The sequence below is a fragment of the Primulina tabacum genome, chromosome 6 (assembly GCF_025594145.1).
Source record: "Primulina tabacum isolate GXHZ01 chromosome 6, ASM2559414v2, whole genome shotgun sequence".
Lineage (NCBI taxonomy): Eukaryota > Viridiplantae > Streptophyta > Magnoliopsida > Lamiales > Gesneriaceae > Primulina > Primulina tabacum.
Genome location: NC_134555.1, coordinates 36711217 through 36736609, shown reverse-complemented (window position 1 = coordinate 36736609; position 25393 = coordinate 36711217). Strand labels below are relative to the sequence as shown.

Sequence of the window (25393 nt, the reverse complement as noted above, 5' to 3'; positions counted from 1 at the left end):
TGATATCATCTCAAAAAAGCCATATTCTTATTAAAAATCTTTACAACAGAGACAAAAGCTTGATACCATGGATTATTTTATTTTTTTCCCTTTTTTTTATTCATCATTTAAAAATTTCATTTTAATCCCTCGTTATTTTTCATAATCATGGTATGACCCTATTTATATATAACCACGTTTTTTAAATTAAATTTTTTATATAATAATTTATTTTAAAAATCATAAATTTTAGTTCCAAAATTAATTAAATGACCCCCTCTCTCTACTACATTATTAAGTGTATATAATAGAGACAAAAGTTTGAAACCGTGGATCATTTTATATTTTTCCCTTTTTTAATTCATCATTTAAAAATTTCATTTTAATCCCTAGTTATTTTTCATAATCACAATACGACTTAATTTAATTTATAATCAATTCAAATTAAAACATATGATTATTTCATATTATAGTTGAATTTTCACTAATTCATGTTACCGTTATGATATTATTCGTATTTGAATATAAATTCAATTAATCATATAAAAAAATTATAAAAACATGCTACACATGCATTGATATTATTCATATTTGAATATAAATTCAATTAATTATATAAAAAAATTATAAAAACATGCTACGCATGCATCGATTTACTAATATATATCTTCATACTGTATTGATTCACATCCACAACTACGACAGATCACAATCTTGATGGGGTCAATAAGTGATTGTGATCTCTATTATCATTAATGTCATAAATATCTAAATCCTCCCATATGTGGGAAAAAAAACTAGGATTTAAATTATTTTGGAAAAGGAGTTTTAATGTAAATATTATGTTTTTCATCTGTATTTCCATTCAATGAAAATGAATAAATATTATCATCTTAATTTTATTTTGCAAACAAATTTCAATTCATTTTCCTTATATTCAAGATCAACAATTAATTCGTGGTTAACCTTTTTTTTATCGTTCATAAAATACAATTGAATTTTATTTATTATTTCTAACATAATATTATGTTACGTTTTAAATTATTTTAAAAAAACATCATCCCAAGGTTCTAGATTTTCGCTTCAACTGGGCACTCTACCTAGACAATAGGAAGGACAGTGCCAACACCAAACCCATCTATTTATTTAAATATATATTTTGTTTATCATTAATCAAATTAAGCAAAAATTTGTGTGATACGATTTGCTATTATGTGATTTGAATGTTTAATCTGATGCATTCATGCATAAATTGTATTGGCATAACATATTGATCATTGACTCCTTTGACGGCTATTTATGTTGATTCTGTTGAGATATATTGAGTCATCAGAGGGACGGGTGGGTTAGGATTAGCCACATTCCCAGATGACAGCTAGGGACGAGCGACTTAGCTACTCGCATTCCCGATGCTACGTGCATGGACGAGCAGCGATTTGATGCTGCATTCCGAGCACGGGTGGCCACTGTTACTGTTGATGATGATATTCGTTTGAACTCCATTTGATATACGTTATTCCATTGTTACCATTCATGCATCGCATGTCATTGCATTTACTTGGTATTATTACATGTCTTTTATATACGTCGTGATTTTACTGGTTTGTCGTACTGGGGTCCGACCCCTGTTTTCACGAATCGTATTTTGTGAGACAAATCTCTTATTTGGGTCATTAATGAAAAATATTACTTCTTATGCTAACAATATTTTTTTATTGTGAATATCGATAGAGTTAACCAGTTTCACATATAAATATTCGCGAGACAGTCTCACATGAAACATACTCATTAAATTATTAGTAAAATAAATTTAGCACTCTTTGGATGCAAGTCCTGTCGGGGGTTGAGTTATTGTACAATTAAAAGATTTAAATTACAAAATGTTAACATTAAATCTTATAAATGATTTCGATCATAGATTCGATTTTCATTTATTTTTAAAAAATATGTAGGTATAACAATCAAAAACGGATTTCTTAAAATAGATTATCTCAAAAATTTACAATTTTTAAACTTTTTTAAAGGTATATTTAAGATTTTCCAAAAGATTTAGGGTATTCCCATGTAAAAGTCTTGCAAGTACACAAATCAATAAATTCAAGGAAGAAAATTATTGGAGAGCTAAAAGTATGAAAGTGTGCTTTTCGATAAATAAATCTACGGTGAAGACTTTGGAGCCTCTACGCTCGGTTCCACACCAACCCTACTCCCATTCTCACCTACCGGCGCCTCCTCATCACCATGGATCCGATCAAGCACCAAAACCAAGCCCATGGCAAACGCGGCATCGAACCCAGGCTTCAGCGAGAGCAAGAAGACGTCTTTTCCAAGAACGACATTCGTGGATGCGTCGACCTTCCGGCGTATCTCCGCCACCGCTTCGTTCTCCTCGTTCAAGATTCTGCAGTTCCGGCATCCGAAGGAGCCCTCTACGTGGTAGTCCACGTTCGGATTGCTATACACCTCCACCTCTACGCCCGATCGACCGATTATGGATGATCTACGTACGCTGAACAGCGGCTTTTGCCCTTCGGTTCTCTCCCCAACAAAGCCTTCCCATCTCTGATGCAGGCTCGGCCACTGTTACAGGGATTCGAGTTAGCTATATTTATAAAACAAACTTCTCTATTAAAAAATTAATATACCTTTCTGCGGACAGTGAGGAGGCATCCACCGTCAGCGTCCATGAGAACGATTTCGCCCGTTTCAGCAGCGTCGGGGCCATAGGAGTCGACACGGAAGACGAGTTGGCCTTTGGAGTCATAAACACTGAAGCCGTCTCCGCAGAAGAAATGGGAGGTTTTGAGCACTGTGAGATGGGTTTCCTCTTCGTACACATACACTTCTTCCACAATCGTCATTATTTTCTTCGTGAGGGTAATTATGATTCCTTCTGCTTACTAAGAAAGGGTGATTTGTGGGTAATGGAGCTTAAAGTTGGAGTTTCACGTGCCTTTTAAGGTAACGTGGTGAGAAGGGGAGCAGCTGGGGTACAGGGAGTTTTATGTCTTTTGCCCATATGTAACAAAAAGTAACGGGCGGCCCAATTGACAAGCACAACGCAAACCAAAAACTACTAGTAAAGAGATATTTTGTTTTTTAACTTTTGTTAATTATTTTTTTTGGGGAAAATAATATTTGTACTTGAGATATATTCGAGGGGGTCAACTATTTTTGTAAGAAAGATAAAAATTTGTGTGAGACGGTTCCACGGGTCGTATTTCGTGAGACGAGTCTCTTATTTGGGTCATCCATGAAAAATTATTACTTTTTATGCTAACAGTATTACATTTTATTGTGAATATCGGTAGAGTTGACTCGTTTAACAGATAAAGATTCGTGAGATCGGCTCACAAAAGACTTGCTTTTTAAGAAAATGACGTTGGGTAAGAAGAAAGACAAGTTGAAGAGAAGCAAAGCATAATGTGAAACCAAATGAGTGATATAAGCAGCGGAGATGAAACAAAGCGTTGAAAGAAACGAAACATGGATAGAAGCGTATAGTTCCGAAGAGACGACTCCGGTAGATAACCAAATTTGAAGAATTTGTTTCCCTAATCAGTTATGAAAGATGTACCCAAGTTAATAAGAAATTTTTGACTATGTTGAAGATTAATAATAGATCTTATTTTTTTTAAGAGAATTCTATTCGTAACAAAAATCAACTTGTTGATTTATACAGAATGTCAGGACATCTCGAAAACACTCAACATAATTTTATTACATTAAAAAAACAGAATGCCTATTTGACCATTTATATAGAAAATATATACTCACAGAGTCAAAATTGGTAAATATTTCCAAAAGTAAAAATAATGAGATCAACGTTAATATTGATATTATATTGCCAAAAGAATAATGAAATCAAATTGGAATCAAATTTCGATCTTCCTAAACAAAAAAATACCAAAAAAAGAGACATAAATGAAGGAATTTGCTGAAAATTTCGTTGGGCTCGTGGCAAAAGCACTGAATCTTGTGTGTTGACTCGATCAAAGTAGCTTTTTTTAATCCAAACCCAACATTGCCCCACCTCAATTGTTGGCGGCCTCAATTTCAACATGTCAAAAAGGTATTTTTCACCGCATCGAATACCTATACTATAAATAAATGGGTATTTTGTTTTTTTAATTTTGATTAACTATTTATTTAAAAACTCTTAAATAAATAGTTGACCAAAGATTATTTTACCAATTTCTCCAATAAAAATTAAGATCTTAATTCAATGTAAAATAATACACATATTTGTTTTTAAGTCTACATATGTGTGCAGATTTTATAAAAATAAATAATTTTTTATGCATAAATTATTTGACATGACTCGAATGATGGCGCATCGGGAAAACCTGTGAGGCAGAAAGCCTCATATGGATCATGTCTATGGAAGAAGGTCTCAGAGGGAACCCATTTATAGGGAAAGATCCTAGATGGAGCCCAAGATCAAGGGTATCACATGATATTATTATAAGATTTATGTTCAACATGTGATTTAAGTTTTATAAGACTTTGTTTTATTAAGAATTTGTTCTGTTTTATATAATCAAGTCGATATAAGTTCTGAACTCTGTCTCTCCGTTTTCGACCCTGTGCCGAAAAATGATCACTTTAAATATATGAACATGTATAACTTGTTATTCTGCCCCCACTTGCTGAGTGTTTTCTAAAGCACTCAGCTCCTTACGTCTCTCTCAAGATAATAATGAAGAACATGTGGAAGAGAAGGAACAAGATCAATTTTAGGGCTGGTGAAGAAATTCAGAGTTATGAAGACCAAGTCCTTGATTTCATGATTGTCGTTTATTCGCTTCCGTATTTCGCAATTTTCTTTGTAAGAATAGCTTTTGCATTATTCGTATTTTACATATGTAAAGACATTATTCTTTTATAAATTAGACTGATTTTTGGCTATTTGCTACGAGTTTTATTGTTTTCAATGAAATTATTATACAATGTCATATGTCATCTACGCCTCGGTCTCGGAGCGTGACACTTTATCCATCAAATTAATCTCCAAAAGGAATCCAACTACCAAAATTGAAGGCGCTGGCTCAACCTCAATGGCGAGACGATCACCATGAATCTGGCGTAAGTTGAAAACCACCAGAGAAAAGCCTGAAATTGCGATTGTGTTGTTGCACGATTTTCTTCAGTTTTGGGTCAAGTTTGGTCGTTTTCCGGTGAACTAGATCGCGGGCATGACGTTAGTTGTCAACCAAGCTGAGTCCATGCCTGTGAAGGTTGCGATCGGTGCTTTTACGGCAAGTGTTCAGCTATTTTTTGGCTACATTGCAAACACAATAAGTGACTAAAAGTATGTTTGTGCTCTGCATAAAATATTAAGCCCAAAAAAAGGTTATTTTCTGGTCAGATTATAGAAACATAATCGTATGGTCTTAAATTGTATTAACTTTATGCGAAAAATGATCGACCTAAAGGAATGTTATTTTCTGCCCAAATTTTAACAAAATGTAGTTTTAAATATGTGATAATTTATTATTTAATCATGCTTGCAATTTTCGGTCAAAAGAAAAACATATTGTTATCCCGATTTATTATCAATATTTAATAATCATTATATTTAAGTGTACAACTTACAAATTGTCATTTATTTTAAAATAATAAATATCAATGTTGTGTTAGGTATCCTATTTATATGGGCCTACCATTTGAATCCGTATATTTTATGATTTATTTAAATTAAATATATGCATGATATGAATGATAAATAAAAAAAATGTATATTTGTTAAATGTTTTCTAAAATATTTTATATTTTAAGTTGTATTAAATATTTATATTTTATAAGTTTTTTAATAATTTGTATTTAAATATATGTGTTGTATAATATTAATATTTTTGCTATTTTTACATGTTTGGTATAACAAGAATAACTTTTACTTAAAAAAATGAGAAAAAGATGATTCTTGAATTGTAGAAAGTTGATTTCAATGTCTATAATATTGATGACAACCATGAACTAAAATTCTTCACTACAAATGAGGATTAATAATGCAACAAGTAAAAGTGATATAAATGGAATTACTGTGTTAGACTTACTTTAATTGTGGTGATGAGAGTTAAAATCAGTAGGTGGTAATAAGTAAAAACAGAGGAAAATATAAATAGCAGAAGCACTCGTATCGCTAAAACAGAAGAAGTACTTATCTCGAGTATTTCTTAGCTAAACTTAACGGTTAACAAAAGCAGAAGCAGAACGTAGCCTAAGCAGAAGCAGAACTTAACGTCTTTCGTTTGATCTTTACAAGCCTTAAATGTTACCGTTACTTTACATAGTACTAGTATTAATTGCACAATTTAATGCTGTACGAAGACATTTAGCACGCATTACAACTTTTGGTGTAAAACAAAGACTGATTATTCTGAATATTTCTGCAGGATCCTTTTTCGGTGATAAAACTGATTCACTCAGAGTCAAAGAAGCTGTTTTGTTTATAGACGTTCGATTCAAGATTTCTATATATTAAAGGATCAATCCTATATAGAAGAACAACGATCATTCTTAACAAGAAACACATTCTCTGTCTATCATTCCAACGTTGTTTTCAGCAATCAAGAACTACTCTTTATCTTCAAGCTCAATATACAGAAAAACAGCACTCTCTTTATAGCAAATATCTGATCTTCTGAGATCGTCTTGTGCTGATGTTTCTTTATCTCTTCACAAGCTATTCACCTTATTACATCTTATTGAGAAGAGTTTGTAATATGAAAAAAAGTCTTTTCCAGAACCTTGTCGTATTCATTATATCGTGTTGTGAAACTAAGAATTTCAGTAGGCGAAGGGTAAGTCCTACTGAAGTGGGTGTGTACAAGAGTTGTACTGTAAAAACCAAAGTCTTTTAGTGATACCTTCTGGAAACAGAAGAAGGGGAGACGTACAAGATTTCATTTTCGAACTTCCAGAAACAACTACTGTCTACTGCCTACTGTTTTATTGTTTCACCTCAAACCATCAGATCATTTCCGCACAAGTTATTGTGATATATTCGGACAAGATAAGCTATAATCTCTAACAGGATTCTAGCACATTTGCAAAAATGTCAAAAAAAAGAAAGAGTTTATTCACCCCCTCTAAACTCTAAATTGATCCCCAACAAGTGGTATCTGAGCGGGTTATTCTTGTTTTGAAAATTTCAACATAAATGGCAAATTTCAGCAAAGTCCATATGTTCTCAAAGGAGGATTTCGATGATTGGAAGATTAGGATGCAAGCCCATCTTGCAGCCCAAGACGATGATATGTGGTTTGTCATCAAATGGCACCTTGAAAATTTTAAAGCCTAATACAGCTATTGCTGTTACTGAAGGTACACCACAAATGGTTGAAAAGCAAAGAAGTGAATGGACAAGCGAGGACAAGAAGAAATCAAATCTAGACAATGTTGCTAAGGATATTCTTTACAAAACACTTGACAAGAATACCTTTAGCAAAATCAAAATGTGTCCTACGGCAAAAGAGATCTGGGAGAAACTCATCCAAATTTGTGAAGGAAATGAACAGACAAAAGAAAACAAGCTGTCTGTGGCAATACAAAAGTTTGAAAATATTAAGATGAAAGCTAGAGAAACTCTAAGCGAATTTGATGAGCGATTCAGCAGCTTAGTAAATGAACTAGCAGCTTTGGGAAAGGAACTTGGCAATAGAGAAGTGGCACTCAAAAAGATGAGAGCTTTACCCAGGGAATGAGATGTTAAGAAAATGGCTATGAGAGTCTCAAAATATCTGAACAAGTTAAGACTACATGACTTGTTTCCAGATTTGAAAGCTTATGAGTTTGAATTGGAAGTAAGAAGTGGAGAAGAGCCCTTGTCGAATCCACCTACCAAGGCTCTTGCAACTATTGCTACTACTGCTGCTGCAGTTGTTTCAAGTGTATCACCTGCTGCTGCTATTGAAAGTACGTCTGACAAGACTGCTGAACAAATCGGCAATGATGCAATGTCCCTATTCGTGAAGAAATTTTCAAGATTCATGAAGAAGAATCACCGAGCATACCAAAGTCCAAACCGAAACTTCAAAAAAGAATCACCACCTGGTGATATGGCATGTTTCAACTGTGGAAACATTGGACATTTTATTGCTGACTACCCGAAACCTAAGAAGGAAGAGCAAAAGAACTAGGAGCATAAGCAAAATGATAAGAAATCTAGAAGAGACCGCAAAATAATGATTGCTGAAGAAAATAAATCAAAATAGGCAGATTCTAGCTCTGATTCTTCTGACTCAGATGTCCATTCCAGTGATAGTGATGAAGAAGAAATCAAGTGTCTCATGGCGAACACTGAATCAGCCTTGACATCTGGAGAGGTATTTGATTTGATTATGATGAATTTACACGAAATAATTTAGTTAAAGCATTGCATGATATGGTAGTAGAGTACTCAAGACTTTCTCAGTCATTAGAGGAAGTTAAAATTGGAAATCAAAACTTGAATGATCAAATCAGTAAGTTCACTTGCTTGCAAGAAAACGGCTGCAGTGGTATAGAAGTTGAGATAAGTAAATTGAGAACTGAGAATGACAGAGTAAATGCAGATTACCAGACGATTATGTCTGAAAATCAGAAGCTATCGGTACTGGTGAATACATGGAATAAGTCTTCCGTTTTATTAGCAAAGATTCAAGAATTACAGAAGTAATCTGGAGACAAGAGTGGTCTCGGACTTAGTAATAATGAAAGCAATTCTGAAACAAGTACAAAGTCAAAACTGGATATGTACAAAAGGAAATACATTCACTTTGTTAAATCCAGCATGGTACATCAACCAGAAGTACCAACGGTTCAAATTGAAAGGTTTGTAGACCAGACGAACAAAAGTAAACATTATGGTCTGGGTTACATTGAACCTAAGAGTAGAGTCCATCAGAGTGCTGGATCCAACAGAGGATTCAACTCAGGAGGACAACCCTCTGTGAAGGTTAGAAACTACCAGTACTATAATTGTATACAAGTTCAGAAGAGATACAGACCGAACGATAAAAACAGAAGGGAAGAACAACATCCTAAAATGCATCTTGTTAGAAATAACATTAATAGATCTTCTGTTGCATGCACCTCTGGGAATACCCGAAGTACAAGATCACCTAAAATTGTACAAATGTGGGTTCCTAAAGGATTGATAAGGCTTGGACCCAAATAGATTGGGTACCAGTTAGTAAAACTTGTGTTTGCAGAAACAGGAGAGCCAAGATAAGCAGCTCTACATGGTATCTGAACAGTGGATGTTCCAGACATATGACTGGGCAAAAGAGTCTACTTTTAGAAATAATGAGTTGTAATGGACCAAATATAACTTTTGGGGACAACTTAAAAGGTAAAACCGTGGGTAAGGGTAAGATTATCCATGGTAATATCACTATAAATGATGTGCTCTTGGTTGAAAGTTTCTGTTACAATTTAATTAGTATTAGTCAACTATGTGATAATGGATTCTCAGTAGCTTTTCAGAAGCACACCTGCACAGTTAAATATGATAATGAGTCTATAGTCTTAACCGGAAAGAGAGAAGGCAACACTTACAAAGTATCATGGAACAAAGATCACGTTAATGTTCCTGCATATTTAGTTGCATCCCAAAGTGATAATCACTGGTTATGGCATAAGAGATTGAATCATCTTAACTTCAAGTTAACCAATAATCTCAAGAAGCAGAATATAATTGATGGTTTACCTAATATTAGTTTCATTAAGAATCATGTATGTTCTGCATGTCAACTTGGAAAACAAGTAAGATCTAGCTTTAAGAATAAATGTAATAAATCAACATCAAGATTTTTGGAATCATTGCATATGGACTTGTTTGGTCCAATCCCTATCACGATCTTAGGGGGAATGAAATACACTCTCGTTGTTGATCTTTCTTGCTTGAAAAGATCAAACCAGTGGCCTCTTGATCAAACTTCTGAAAAAGATTCAAAATGAAAAAGCAGTTTCTGTCATTAAAATCAGAAGTGACCGGGGCACTAAATTTAGTAACAAAATTCTTGAGTTATATTTGGATGAACATGGTATTCATCATCAATATTCAGCTACCAGAACGCCTAAAAAAAATGGAGTAGCTGAGAGGAGAAACAGAACTCTTAAAGAAGTTGCTAGAACAATGCTAGCAGATGCAGACATCTCTCAGCGCTTCTGGGCAGAAGCAATCAACACGGGGTGTTATACACAAAACAGAACCGTGATCAACAAGAGGCATAATCAAACTCCATATGAGATATGGAAAGGGAGTAAGCCTAATGTATCATATTTTCATGTATTTGGTTGTAGATGTTTTGTGCATAATAATGGTAAAAATTATTTATCAGCATTTGATTCAAAATCAGATGTTGGACTTTTTCTTGGATATTTAGCAGTAAGCAAAGCATATAGAATTTTCAATAATAGAACTCTTAATATTGAAGAATCTATTCATGTCGTCTTTGATGAAGATAGCAGTGCACCTGAAATTTCTAATATGTCAAATCTAAGTAACATATTAGACAGAATTCATCTGGAACTGGATAGTGAAGATGATGCAGAACCAAGTGTCAAAGATGCTAAAAATCCAGAACCAGACATTCCTATGGTAGAACCAGTTGTACAGACACATAATGTACCAGAACCAGCAGCTGACATTCCAAAACCTACTATTGTTTTACCTGAGCATGATCCAAATCCATTAAATCGGGAAGAAATCCCTCTAAACCCTTTTGTTTGGAGAAAATCGCACCCTCCATATTTGGTTATTGGAAATCTAGCTGATCCATTAAGAACCAGAAGGCAAATGATAAATGAATATATGCATGCTACTTTTATTTCTCAGGATAAATCAAAGAAGATTGAAGAAGCTCTTCTAGATCCCAATTGGATTGAAGCAATGCAAGAATAGCTGAATCAATTTTAAAAAAAATGAAGTGTGGTTTCTTGTAACCAGACCATCTCATCAAGCAGTTATTGGAACTCGGTGGGTATTTATAAACAAGCTAAATGAAGAAGGTACTGTTGTTAGAAATAAAGCAAGACTGGTGGCTCAAGGTTTCAGACAAGAAGAATGAATAGATTATGATGAGACCTATGCACTATTAGTCTTTGCTGCTTTCAAAAACTTCATAGTTTATCAGATGGATGTAAAAAATGTTTTCCTAAATGGTCTGAAAGGGGATCGGTTAAGGTGCATGCTTGCGCAACGGAAGTATCAAAATTATTTTCTAGCAAGAAAATTGAGCACCCAAACTATAGTGTGTAGCAAATACAATAAAACACAAAATGACATTCATAGGGTGTTTTAAGATTTTACCTATCAATCTTAAAAGATTGATGATGGCTCCAACTAAGTTGTAAACAACTTAGCTCTTCAATGGCAAGACAAATCTTCAAACTTCCAATGAGCACTCCTTGCTCAAAAATTAAGCCCACCACCAACAAGCTAAATCCACATTACACTTGCACTAGAAAATGTAAGACATTTTTCTTTGAGAAGACTAAGATTTCCTCAACAAATTGAAGAAGCAAAATTGAAGGAAAAATGCTTCAAAAATTTCGGCCAAAGCATAATGGAGAAGGGGAGGAAAAAGTTTTTCTTGGTGCTTGAAAAAGTGATTAAGTGCATGAGCATGTCATGCTTATAAGCCGTTCAACACATTGAACTAATTTTCTTCTCAACGGGATCTAAAAAGTTAGCACTTGTGTGGCCCTCAATGGTTCATTGATACAACTAGCCGTGAGTTCACATCTTAATGTGATTCGAAACTAAACATGTTCTTATATGAGCATACCCCAATTGCTCCATTCTTAATTATCAACTCCTTGATAATAAGAACGCCAGAACTCAAGTCTGATAGTACCCAACCAATCATGTTAAACGCCTAGCAGCATCGCTTACATGATTCCATAGGTATCAAATGATAGTGCCTACAAGAACCATTCAATTATGGTTAGCGTATAGTACGGTCCCTTCATCTCATATATCCCGATCGATTCGACAACTATTGGTATATCGAGAGTTGTCAATGAATCAATACTATGTGTCATGTCGTAGTTGCATCGATGGTGTAATCTAAGAAACCCCTTTCTTAATTACCACCATACTCTGATCAGAGATTTCAAACTACATACACATAGGATATCTATACCCGGAGGTAAGCGATGAATCCCCGACTACAATGCATCGACTCCTATATGTTTCGACAAAACACCCAACCTTGCCACCTGATGACCCCATATGAGTCGGTAAACAAGTCAAAGTGCAATACTAGCATATAGAGTCTCAATGTTGTCTCGGGTCATAAGGACTAATGGTGTACAACCATAAACTAGGACGTTTCCACTCTATAAGTGAGAAACACTTGGAAAGTCCTTTATGGAGGGTTGTTCAGTGCACTCTACAAGAAGCACCTATCTGCATGTTCGGACATCACAATGTCCCCTACCAATGAAACATGGTACTCACATCGCATATACTAGTCTCGAACTCGAGCGGCCTATATCCTTCTTAGAGGCGGCTGAATCGACTAGGAACTGTTTAGAATATACAGTATTGCAAATATGAGTTTCATGATACTCATCATATGAGCATATCATATTCTTTCTATTATTTGTATATTCAAGGACTTTATCTATGCAACTAGCATGGGTATACAGATAAAGATGTGCCAAAACAATAATTTCAAATATTATTAAAATAAAGATTGTTTATACATAGAGTTTCAACATGAATCCTCGGTCAACACTTGGCTCAACGGGCACCTACTCTAACATGGTCTACTGCAAAAAGAAGTTTACGTTGAACAACCCCCGGGTTTTATTGATCATTTCTTACCGCATCATATCTTTAAATTACACAATGCCTTGTATGGTTTGAAACAGGCACCTAGGGCTTGGTATGACACTATTTCACAATTTCTTGTCAATCATGACTTTACCATCAGAACTGTGGACAAGACTTTATTCACATTAGTTAAATATAAGCACATTTTGTTAGTACAGATTTATGTTGATGATATTATCTTTAGGTCAACTAACCCCAAATTGTGTGAAAAGTTTGCTAAGATAATGCAGGAACAATTCGAAATGAGCATGATGGGAGAATTGACATTTTTCCTAGGACTGCAGATTAAGCAACTCGATACATGAATCTTCATAAATCAGGCTAAGTACACAAAAGAACTTCTGAAAAAGTTTGGCATGGAAACATGCTCTGCGGCTTCCACTCCAATTACTTCATCTACTAAACTTGATAAAGATGAAAGTGGAATTTCAGTAGAGGTAACTCAGTGATTAAAAGTGTTTACTTAACGTCTAACTATCAAGGTCATTGCACCAATAAGAAAAGAAAATTAATCAATAAGGAAATGAACAATGGAAGCTCTGGACTTCACAACATATGGAGCAACAAAAACAAGATAAAATGACCATTTGTTTCTTTTGAAAAAATATTGATGGGCATGTGAAGAATGATTGTCCTAAATACTGTAGTTGGCATGTATAAAAAGGGTTGTCTAAGGAGTTGGTTGCCAATTGATGGTGAAGGATACATCTATATGGAAAATGGAAATAAGGCTACTTTGGAGGCTATTGCTGTTTTTTTAAGCTTTATTTAGGAAATATGTTTTTAAGGTTTATTTTCTATTATTTGGATTTGGAAAACATTTTTGTTGCATCGTATTATAGACGGAATTGGATTTTGGTTTCATGTTTGAAAAATTAAGCTTTTTTATTTATTCATTTGGTAATGAAACTTTCAAGTTTTTCTAAATTCAAATGTTATTGGTTCCTTGATTAATAAAATTTATAAATTGAACATCAATATTTAAAATGACACGAAAGTATACATGCATGTAATTATGAAATTAAATTCAATTAAATTATGAGATGTCACCATGTAGATGAAAATAGAGCATGCAAAGTTTATATAGTATGTTGACTTTAGGGAGAATGAGTAAATTGTAAAGTCAACTTTGAGGAAAAATATATTGATACTTATATTTTGTATGTGGTAGTATAAATTTGATCAAGTGATAATCTCATTCGAATTTAGAGTGAAGACCGTTGATCTTTGCAAATATTATATATTCAGTTGGAGTTTCATGCATGAATGGGTTGTCTACATTTGGATATGGTGTACATAATTGAAATGTTGGGCATATATTTAAAAAAAAACTTGGTATTAAATTATTATTATCGGGTTATGAGGTATATAAAGTAAATTAATGATTTTATGCCAACATATCAGATATCTGACATTTGGAAATCGTTGGGTATTTGGATTCTGAATAAATTTATGGAGCTTTATCACCAAGAATGATCATCGGTCTAAAGAAACCATTGATGATCAAATATGGTAATAAAGATATTAAATTATATTTAAAAAATAATTATATTTAAAGAACAACTGAAGTTTGTCAAAGTCAAAATATATTGATATGAAAGTTCTAGTTGTGAATGAAATAATTCAAAGTGGTTATGTGTCAACTGAACAAGTTATTGCAAACTCTAAAATTATGTATGCGTTTGAAATGGATTGACCACCCAAAATGTCATGGGCTGGCCACCCAATATTTGCGGCTCTAAGACGAATTCAACTAAGATTTGTATATGAACTATTCTGAAATAAAGTGATGATTTTCATTGTGGTTTGGCATTTGGTTGAAATTCTGTATTGGACTCTTTGAGTCATTAAGATGACAAGTTGGAAATACATGATTTTATTTGGATCACATTTATGTATTTGCATGATACACGTCCATATTTGATCTATTTATTATTATGTTGATATTGTGATCATTGATAAGTTTATTGATTTTAAATGTAGCGATGACCATTTTTGGTTCAATATTGGTATAATTGATATATCAGATTGTTAAGGAATATTTTGGTTTATATAACAAGAGATCAATTCAGTTTTTGCATATACAATATCCGGATAATTTATATGAACCCAATGGGTGATTTTTGGAACTATTTTATAAGCTCACATAATTTAATTAATTATACATGAACAAATTATTTGATAAAGGACTCAATAATTCAATCTAATTAATTATGAGTTTCCAAAGTATTAAATAAATTGGTATGATTCACCTTACGTGTAAAAACACTATATAATTAAGTCTTCTTTGATAGGTCGAAGACTACTAAGACTATATAAGGTTATGGTCCTGAGACACAATGAATAACACAGAATATATACATTACCCATATTCTAGAACTCTTTCCTACCTCATCTAATGCAAGAATAAGGTGGTCGATTCTCTGTTGTCTTGGAAAATCCATAACTTTCATGTTAGGTCAATCAATAGATTCTAGTACGCATTTACTGTTATTTATATTTTCTGATAATTTGACATAAATTCCTAGTTTGTTGTGATATACATTGGATAAAAAGTGAGTAGTGAATGAAAGGAATGAGAGCTGTCACATATTAGAAAATGTGCCAAGAAAAGTCTTCTCCATTAGCTCGAAGTTTGAGCTAAAGGTTTGGACCCCAAGAGGTACCAAAAGTTTTTAAAAGAGGGAAGACGCTGATAGGCTGGTCGGAGAAACACGCAGGCGCGTGCGGCTGGCTCGGTTCAGTTCGTGTGGTCTCTTGACCGTATTAATCTTTTTGGACAAAATTTATTTGGAAAATAATTTTTATTTTCGAAATAAAGACAGAGACTGCAACAGTGTATCCATTAGCCTATCATAGAAACGTTCGGACCAAACAGTGTGTACATCTGCGCTTGGACCAAACAGTGTATTCGTTCCCGTTTTCCCAGTGCGTCCCTTGGCACGGAACTGTGCATCCATTGGCGCACGTCCATTGGCTCATAACCGTGCGTCCCCTGGCTTGTGCGCGTGTCCCTTGGCTTATGTGACTCATTCTGTAAATAGTCCCTTGCAGCATTCATCAGATACTTTTGCATACATTTTCATTGCATTCTTCTCTTCCGAAACTTGAGAGTTCTACATATTTCGTTCGATGGTATCAAGAGTTGTAGTGTTGCACTCTTGATTCGAAATCGTTGTATCTTAAAGACGATTGTCGCCAATGTAAAGCAATGTTATACGGGCAATTTCGTCTTGCTGGTAAAAGACTTATCCTTGCCTCGACTTACTGCTTACACTAGTAGAAAAATCGATTTTTACTTCGCGTATTCAATGAAGTAATAAGGTAGTTAATTGCCGAAGTATATGGACGTGAAGTAATAGATGTACCTTTTACTTCGCATAATAACCGAAGTTGTATGATTGAAAATACTGAAGTCTTTGCCCGGTTTTCGAAGGAAAACCGGTCCAGAATTGGACCGATGCCGAAGTAAGAAATGTGTTTTACTTCATCGATTATTGTAAATAATGAAGTAATATATTATATATAACTTCGTCTTAATTATTATTTAGCGAAGTAGTTTATAATATTTTACTTCATTATTTACAATAATCGACGAAGTAATTCATCTGAAAGACCTCGTAGTTATGTATTTTGATGAGGTAATAGACACAAACAACTTCACAATTTATCCTATTTGTGGAAGTAAATATAATCTATAACTTCAGCATTTATCCTATTTGTTGAAGTATTTTATATTATGTTACTTCACAATTTACATTTAGTGACGAAGTAAGTGGTTCGAAAGACTTCAGTAATTTGTATTTTGATGAAGTAATTGCGCAAAACAACTTCGCTTTAACAGAACAATGTTGAAGTAAATTAATTCTATCACTTCGTCTGATTTCTTATTGACGAAGTATTTAATATTATGTAACTTCACAATTTGCAAATAACAACGAAGTAATTTACCTATTACACTTCATTTTTTTTTTATTTTGATGAAGTAATTGTTAAAAAAAGACTTCGCAATATATGACTTAATACACTAATATAATTAAACTCATAAATTATTCATCTAAAAATTATTAATATCCACGAATCCACAAGTACATATTCATCAATCCACAAGTAACCCAAAAAATGTATCCACTAAACCAAAAGTATATCCAAAAATCCACAATGACAAACAAAATATTTGTCCCAACATACAACATCCATTTAAGCACCTACATAGGAGTAAACAAATTCACTCCATTCACTTCTAACCTCGTCATATTGACATTGGGTGTAATATTGGTTCTTGATGCATCCTGCAAACTGAAATTTGAAACATAAAAAACGTAAGGCTGGATGATTAAAACATAAAAAACGTAAGGCTGGATGAGCCGCCAAGCTAGCTAGGAAAATTAAAACTTAATCTTGGAACACAAATATAATTAACACATGCTTAAAAACAATTAAAAGAATTTCCCATGTACAACATATTTTTTTTCGAAGATTACAACAAAAGCTTAAGATTACAACACAGAAGATATGAAAATCAGGAACAAAATTTCCTTTTTTTTATCAATAATATAAAATATATCACAATGACAACAGTTCATCTGAAGCAATTATCTCAACAATAAAATATATCCCAATGGCAACACATTATCTCAACAACAACACATTATCTCAACAATAAAATATATCACAATGACAACACATTATCTCAACAATAAAATATATCTTAATGACAACAATTCATCTCAATCAATCAACAAATTTATCCCAAGAAGAAACTCACCATCTTCTCCAACTGTGGATCATCGCAATCGACTATCTCTTTCATGTACCTCATCACACAATATCCACACTCAACCGAACCACTTTGTTTCAGATTACCCTATAATGGAATTGAAAAGTTAATGCAACAATCACAATCTAATTAATAACCACTACCAATTCATGTATTCATAAATAAGTACGATACATACCGTCAATATTTTAAAACATGGCCCTTTAGAAATACCCTTGGAGGCATTGTACATCTTCACCCCACTACATTTTAAAAAGTAAGAAGTTATTTTTTTTCATATTTATAAGTTAATGTATTCAAAATCAACATAAGCTACTACTTACTTTGTCACAATAGTTTTCCATGTATCATCTCGGTTCCTGTTAGACGTTGAATCCAATAAATATATCATATTCTTATCTTCGTTGACGATTGTCAAGATCCAATGGTACCTGAAAAAATGAAATTACAGCATTGACTACCATGAAGTAAAAATCTATAAATAACTAAATTCTTACCCAGTGTTGTATGGGATGAGGCAGATGCTATCTCTACACACTGCGTCCAACTGATCAGCAATATGTTGTGATAAGTCACGGCCATCTGTGCCAATCGGGCATGTAGGTATATTACCGGGATCCACAAACGAAAAATAATCAGCCTTGTCTTTTTTCTTCAAATCTTTGTAGAGTTGACTGCATGATATAGATGCACAAATATATCGTTTAGAAAATTTTCAAAATATGAACAAGTACCACAAAAAATATTATATAAATGCACAAATATTGTAAGTTAGACATTATATATACCTCATGTAAACTAAAATTTGTCTGGCACCTATCTCCCTCATCTCCATAAAGCGTACGATATCTTCTCTTAGCAACCGTATGTTTTTAGGACGTCCAAACATAGCGTCCTTAAACTCAATGCATATGGTATCCGATTCATTCAGCAATCGAACAACATGAGAGTAGATATACTTGCACGACATGGGTAATGTTTTCTCAATTTCTTTGAAATTGTCGCGCTGACCAGGAACATCCGCAAGCACAAATGATTGAGGTTTCCCCTTCCTCTACAATTTAAAATATTATTCATACAAGTATTTTAAAATAAAACATTGTTTGAGCAACATATCTGAGAGCTGCAAACACAAAGTCAAATGAAAACCGAAAGTACCTTTGTCGTTGGAAAAATAACCAACTCTTTAGGCCAACCAACAATGACTCCAACAGCATCATTGATGATTGTTGGTCCAAACTTAATTGGGATCGGAAGCTGTGCTTTTTCATCTAAGACAACATCAATAGATACCTTGAAGTTCTCTTCCCCAAGTGGAACATGGTGAATCATAACATTTGGACCTCCTTCTGATATTATTGTGCCATAAGCCACCACGTTTTCGCGTTCTTTTACAGCCAGGTGACATTTTTTCCCCTTTCAAGACAACAAAAAGACATGAGACAATGACTAACAAACACCGTCATGTCCAGTCCTCAACACACAATGCATATAAGTTAGAAAAACCGAAAATTAGACAATGCCTAACAAGAAGGGGACAACAAATATTTTAGACAATGCCGAACATTAAGAACCCAGAGACGGACAACCAAGGCCTTAGAAAACAACACGCACCTCCAAAGAAATGGTGTGTATCTCAACCACCAACCTCATCAGAAACTATTGAGTCATACAGAAAAGGACTTCCCAACTAGTAGCTCTTGATAATACAAGACAATAGACTACTGAGTCTTTGAACACAACAATATATCAATTACAGTATCGAAAGACCTACCAATCGCTTGCATTAATTCTGTCAACACGTGAGCCGCATAGAATACACTTGACTTATAAAGTCTTAACACCATGTATTTCAAACTTCTGATAAGGTTGGTGGTGGTCATTTTCAATAAATAACTTAACAGAGGTACGACAACAAGAAATTAACCAATTATCGTTCCAATCAATACCATACCTCGGGAAACTGGTGCCGGACTAACTCAGTGCTTTGAACGGTGGTGGTGCTGGTGTTTTGCTTCCCTCTCGGTGAGTGGAACGGCGGTGGTGTTGGTGGTTCGAAGCCCACGGCGGTGAGTGGAACGGCGTGGTGTTAGGGTTAATTTTGAAAGAAAATGTGGATGGATATAATGAGCTCGTCTGTGAAGGAAATATGATATAATCGATATTATTCAGCGACGGTTTCTAAAAATCCGTCGCTACTAGCGACGGTTTCTAAAAATCCGTCGCTACTAGCGACGGTTTTTGACAGGTCCGTCGCTAATAGCGACGGTTTTTTATAACACCGTCGCTGACTAAATCGGCGACGGTTTAAAACAAACCGTGACTGGAAATGTGATTACATGCGAAAATTGATGTGTGAGGGCAGTGTCTCTTGCGCATATGCGCGACTAGGCAGAGGACCTCGCGCATATGCGCGCTCTGTCGCGCACATATGCGCGAGGAAGCCAGTAGCTACGATGCGAGAACAGAGGCACTCGCGCACATGCGCTGAAGTGTGTGCGCATATGCGCGAAAAAAGCGTCGCTATTAGCGACGCCTTTTGAAAAACCGTCGCTGATTAAAATAGCGACGGATTTTTAACTACAAACCGTCGCTAAATGTTTAGTATAGTTTAGCTTTCTTTATTAATCGGCGCGGTTCATCTTATTACTTCAGCATGAACTTATTTTTCTTATTTTTTTACTTCGTCAACATTGATATGCCGAAGTAAAATATAATAAAAAAATATAGTGAAGCCCGTGTTTTTAAACATCCGAAGTAAAATCCGATTTTTCTACTAGTGTTACTGTTGCTGCTCACATTGTTCCGTTGTCTAAAATCTAGAATAACTACAATATATGATTTCAATTACATGATTTATAGCTTTTATTAAATCTCTCACGAGTAATACATTTGAAACAATGTGTTTGGACTTTTGTAGCATTTAAAAATATTGTGTTTGGACCGTTGTACGGTTAAAAAAATTTGAACATCATATTTACCATCAGATATAATTTTTAGCAAAACAGCAAACCATTGATATCACATGCCACATTTTCAACTCAAAATGACTAAGAAAATTTTAAAAATAAAGGGCCGGATAGGATTCGTTTTTTATAATATGGTAAATCAAAATAACTCACACAAATATATATAATAAATATAACAGTTTTCACTTGCGAGAAAATTAAATTTCACGATTGACTGAAATGACATTTAATTTACAACAATGGATCCGACATTCCATTCCACATCACGAACATCGAAACAAGTGACAGTCTACTAAAAGGGACTAAACGAAGCTCTGCATTACAAAGCCGAACTTTGTTTCAAAATACGAGAAAACCATGAATTGATCAAATCATCCTGTCACTATCAACACTTTTTATTGTTGCTGCGCAGCTGATTCTGTGTGGGCTACTGATTATTAGGATGTTGTTGCTGGTGCACTGGGTGCCTGACGGAGGAAGCTAGGATTCTCTGTTGTTCGACCTGGAACAGTTCGTGCAGATTGTTCTTGAGGTAACAGTACTCGTATTCGAGGAGTTCCAACGCTCTTAAGCACCTAAATTGATTTATTTTTTATTCGGACCCAAGAGGCTTTTTGCAAGCATGTGAAAAAGTGAAATTTAAGTACGTGCTATATTGAAATTAGAAAAGGCGTGTGTTTACCCAGGCCAGTTGGTTTGGTCGGAAGCAGCGCGAAAGGCGACGCACACATTCCTCACTCTTTTGGCACCAATGCTCGAACTGCTTCCCATTAATTGATTCAAATGTATTCCCATTCTCTTGTAGTCCGATAACTCTCTATCTGCCCTATCAAAATATATCACACAAAACAGTTTCAAACCCACAAAATAAATTTTATAATTTCCAAATGTAATCTTTGGAGTGAATTACATACAACAATGCTCTGAGGTTCTTCAATAGCTTTTCAGACTCGTGGAAGTATATGTTGACAACCTCGGAGACAAAGTTTGGAGATGATTCATCTTGCAGCTGCTGCAGCTGCAAGAACTGCTCATCCAACACTCCCTAAAACACGTACACCATCACAACATTTCAATGTTATCTCAAGAGACAATCCATATATTTCGACAAATCGTGATCAGTACTATTGAACCTGGTGGAAGAGTAAAGCCAGCAACCGGTTCATTTCGGCCAGCAAACGCTCCACATGGAACCCCAACATCCACAACGGTAGACCCGTTTTGTCAAATTCTTTCTTCGATGCTAACAACTGTCTTTTTTTGGTTAAAAAATCAAGAAGCTACGAGAATTAATAAAGGCAAGAATTCAATTATTCCTTCTTTTTCTTACCTTGCAAGGTTTCTATATGTTGTGATGTTTAAGGAATGAGGATATACATATATAGTCGTCAGTTGGAATTGAAGAGTGAAGCATGCAATTTTTAAAGGGTGGTGGTGGATTATATTAGTCCCACAGCTTAAAACAGGACAAATTTGTACTTGTCAGCGCAAAAAGTACCACGCACGCTGGAAATGTATGCTACATTTTCATGATGGCACTTTTATTTTTTCGGGCAGACAACTCAGTCCAATATATATTTAAATTTTTTTAAAAATAAATAATAATATTAGTTCATGAATCGAATTGGATCAGAGATCTTATAAAATTTATTTGTAAAATCGTTTTATGAGTTTTTTGTTCATTTTGTATGCCTTCTGACCGACGATTTCGGTTGCGAATAAATCTAGCAAGCGGACTAGGTCAAGTAATAGTATTTGGAGATGAGTCCACGTATCGTACCCACAGAGATCGATGTTTAATTACTAGAATATGAATTATTTTTCCTAATTTAGGCTAATAAAGTTCAAATGATGGGAGATAGATTAATCAAAACTAAATTAAACAATTTAAATAAATTAACTAAAGCAAAAAAATCCAAATTATTAAATTAGACGAAAATTCAAATTATTTAAAAACGACTAAGGCGCACAACGGTACCGAGACAACTTATAATATACGTGTCAAACTCATATTCATTAAATTAATTATTTAATTCACGACGGAATTCCCAAAATTATTTATTAAACGATTCCCCGAATTAATAAACCTAATTAAATCTAACAGTCCAATTATTCCTAACTGAATTTAATTAGATTCAACCGCATTAGATCGCTGTGAAATTCCAGTTTTTCAACCTAAAATCGCACACTGAAATCGAATACTATTTCTAGTCAATTTAACCATGTGTTGATTGATGTGTGAAGCAAATATTAATCTATCGCCTTCCGGTTTTAGATTAACCAACAAATATTCAATTTAATTGGCCAGATTAAAAAAACACGTGATAAACGACATCAATCAATGAATAAAATAAATAATCTAATTGAATTAAACTCAAAATATCAAAAAATAATATGTTTCGGCCCTATCATGGTCTTAGTCTATAAAAATCTACCTCATAAACTTAAAATAAAAGTCAAAATCAGTGTTTAAATTAAATGAAGAAAACATAGTTAAGAAAGAAGGAAAAGAATTCTCAATGATTTGTAGCGTGTGTGCGGAATTACTCTTGCTTCTGCCCTTCACTCTTCCTCCCTTATGTTCTTCTTCCGCGGTGATACTACTTCACAGTAGCTTCTGTTCCCCTCTCTTCCGCGGTCTTCTGCGCTTCTTTCTTCCTGTGTCGGCTCCTTCTCTGTACGCTTTTCTTCCTTTTATTCTTCTAAATGGGCCTATCCTTGTATTCTTTTTTAAGCTCATCTCCACTTAAACCTTGTAGATAATAAGATTGTAGATTTTATTTTCAAAGATTAGACTTCATCTTTATCAAGAACTTCAATAATATCAAGATAATAAAATAAAAATATTTTATTTCCTTTGAAGTCTTGTAAATTTATTTTATTTCCAAATTTAATCATTTTTCATCTTTTATTTAAATCTACAATTATTAATTCAATTAAGCACATAAATAGGGATAAAAATATTAGATAAGGGCAAATATTATTAAATCAAATCCCTAAAATCTTTTCAAGATTTGGCCTTATCAATCCCCCCACACTTAGCCTTTGTTTGTCCTCGAGCAAATCAAAAGAATAAAAATATTATGAAGGAATATTCAATGATTCATAACACAAAATGACACAATCAACACTTTTCAACATACCAAATTCCATCACACTCAATCAAAAGATCACACTTTGAAAGTCGAAAGATTCACTTTCGTTGCAACTTTAAAATTCAAGCATTCACTAGAAAAGATCAAGATAATGAGACATGTGTAGTGTAGAAGTCAAAACTCATATTCCTCAAAGGTGTTTTAGTTTAAGGAATGCAGATATTTTCTGAATTTTTTATATATATATAAAGAAACTCTCCACAAGCTTATCTTTCATATCTTTCTCCACTAAATGTTGGAGGAATATGACCCGGTCAATAGGTCTTTTTAAGGTTATAACGTTAGGCCACGGCTCACGGCTACAATAAAGGTAGGGAATTCAAAATGAGAGAAAATAAACAAGTTAATCATATAGCGCACTCTTTCATCTCCTATCTTCCTTCCCTTATGGAATTTCATCATTCATCCACCTATCTTTTTTATCTTCCTTGTACTTTCATTCATATTCCCCCATATTTTCTTTCTCTTCCTCCAGTTTTTTTTCGATCTTCAACAACATTCCCTTTTAGGTTTTTCAATCACCACATCATATAACATTCATTCATCCTCCTTTTTCTTTTATATATATCTTTTCATCAATCCCTTTCTCATTCTTCATGATTTTTTCAAACTCCTCCAATTTTTCTTATCAATCAGCACATGAGAGTTATTGAAAATTTTAAAGCGCTAAAGAGTTTATTTCTCTCTTTTTTTTCATGAGCTCACCTCTTGCTAATTCACAATTAATTCATATAAGTATGACTCAAAGTGCATAGATGATGTCTCAAAACATGATACAAAACTAGTTTGTGCTCAAACCCTTCGGCTACAACTACAGCTCATCTCAATCAATTCTAGGTGTGATGTAATTTCTTGAGTGTTCAAAAATCTAGAAAGTCAATTAGTGTATCATGTAATCACTAGTGCGGTTTCTCAAAGAATAACCAAAAAAAAAAATTTCATGCTCGAGGATTAATCATTGAAGCATTTGCTAAGTGTTGTTTAATAATTCCCCCCACACTTAAGATTTACACTGTCCTCAGTGTCATGCCATTCAAAAAGAATATAGAATTTGGATGTAGAATAGTAAGAAAACACTTCCCTGGCAGTGTGCTTTAATATCCTAGGAGTACAACATGGGGATGGTAGAATTCCTCAGTGCTGGCAATCTCTTATTTCAACAGTTTAGCTTTTCCAGAGTCTACGTCATCTTACTTCATTCCAATATCCCTACACACACCAAAATCACAGACGATTAAACTAACAAAATGAAAAAGAACTAATAAAATGAAACTAAATAAAATAAATCACTGGGTTGCCTCCTAGCAAGCACTATATTCATTGTCTATAGCTTGACTACGGAAAAGCATCCATCAAATAGCGGCTTCTGCCCATAGTAAATATTATACAATATTACATATGGGTCTTGATTATATGTGCCCTCAAGCTTGGCATGATATTGACATTGCACGCTCGTCGCTCCAACAACACTCGGCAAAGACTGATTATTAGGGGAAGAACAATCTAATCTATGATAAAGCTCGTAGAGGATGTAATATTCTTGAGTTTGCGTTGATGGAAATAAATAATCTGTTGGTGGAATATATGTTAAGATCATGTATGAGTTCAAATCCTTCGACTTGTGTTCTTCTACATCCTCCAACTTCTCTTCTGTCTCATCTTCGCATAGGAATTCCTCGAAGAA

At 34.1% G+C, this 25393-nt stretch overlaps 4 protein-coding genes across 4 annotated transcripts; 1 reads left to right on the top strand and 3 right to left on the bottom strand.

Moving 5' to 3' along the window:
* Positions 1–1934: 1934 nt before the first annotated feature.
* Positions 1935–2947, bottom strand: LOC142548169 (protein LURP-one-related 5-like). Its single transcript, XM_075656497.1, has 2 exons — positions 2625–2947; positions 1935–2559 (listed from the first exon to the last, which is right to left on the bottom strand). Exons 1-2 carry the CDS (start codon positions 2838–2840, stop codon positions 2137–2139), a joined length of 639 nt encoding a protein of 212 aa, XP_075512612.1. The 5' UTR covers positions 2841–2947; the 3' UTR covers positions 1935–2136.
* A 4285-nt stretch (positions 2948–7232) lies between these two features.
* Positions 7233–7685, top strand: LOC142550222 (uncharacterized). The gene has a single exon (XM_075659460.1). It carries the CDS (start codon positions 7233–7235, stop codon positions 7683–7685), a length of 453 nt encoding a protein of 150 aa, XP_075515575.1.
* A 9275-nt stretch (positions 7686–16960) lies between these two features.
* Positions 16961–19238, bottom strand: LOC142550221 (uncharacterized). Its single transcript, XM_075659459.1, has 8 exons — positions 19200–19238; positions 18744–19001; positions 18374–18639; positions 18083–18259; positions 17909–18016; positions 17764–17827; positions 17574–17672; positions 16961–17104 (listed from the first exon to the last, which is right to left on the bottom strand). Exons 1-8 carry the CDS (start codon positions 19236–19238, stop codon positions 17006–17008), a joined length of 1110 nt encoding a protein of 369 aa, XP_075515574.1. The 3' UTR covers positions 16961–17005.
* Positions 19239–20751: 1513 nt separating this feature from the next.
* Positions 20752–21890, bottom strand: LOC142548167 (pseudo histidine-containing phosphotransfer protein 6-like). The gene is made up of 4 exons (XM_075656496.1): positions 21688–21890; positions 21469–21599; positions 21237–21380; positions 20752–21129 (listed from the first exon to the last, which is right to left on the bottom strand). The coding sequence occupies exons 1-4, from the start codon at positions 21754–21756 to the stop codon at positions 20982–20984; spliced, it is 492 nt and encodes a 163-aa protein (XP_075512611.1). The 5' UTR covers positions 21757–21890; the 3' UTR covers positions 20752–20981.
* Positions 21891–25393: the final 3503 nt, after the last annotated feature.

Bases quoted from the DNA above. Each gene is read 5' to 3' on its own strand.
- LOC142548169 (XM_075656497.1), bottom strand. From the start codon at position 2,840: ATGACGATTGTGGAAGAAGTGTATGTGTACGAAGAGGAAACCCATCTC. The intron at 2,560-2,624 runs GTATATTAATTT...TCCCTGTAACAG, and splicing joins TCCTCACTGTCCGCAGAAAG to TGGCCGAGCCTGCATCAGAG.
- LOC142550222 (XM_075659460.1), top strand. From the start codon at position 7,233: ATGATATGTGGTTTGTCATCAAATGGCACCTTGAAAATTTTAAAGCCT.
- LOC142550221 (XM_075659459.1), bottom strand. From the start codon at position 19,238: ATGAGGTTGGTGGTTGAGATACACACCATTTCTTTGGAG. The intron at 18,640-18,743 runs GTACTTTCGGTT...TTTAAATTGTAG, and splicing joins TTATTTTTCCAACGACAAAG to AGGAAGGGGAAACCTCAATC. The intron at 17,673-17,763 runs GTATGTATCGTA...ATTCCATTATAG, and splicing joins CATGTTTTAAAATATTGACG to GGTAATCTGAAACAAAGTGG.
- LOC142548167 (XM_075656496.1), bottom strand. From the start codon at position 21,756: ATGTTGGGGTTCCATGTGGAGCGTTTGCTGGCCGAAATGAACCGGTTG. The intron at 21,381-21,468 runs GTATGTAATTCA...ATATTTTGATAG, and splicing joins AAGAACCTCAGAGCATTGTT to GGCAGATAGAGAGTTATCGG. The intron at 21,130-21,236 runs GTAAACACACGC...AAATCAATTTAG, and splicing joins GACCAAACCAACTGGCCTGG to GTGCTTAAGAGCGTTGGAAC.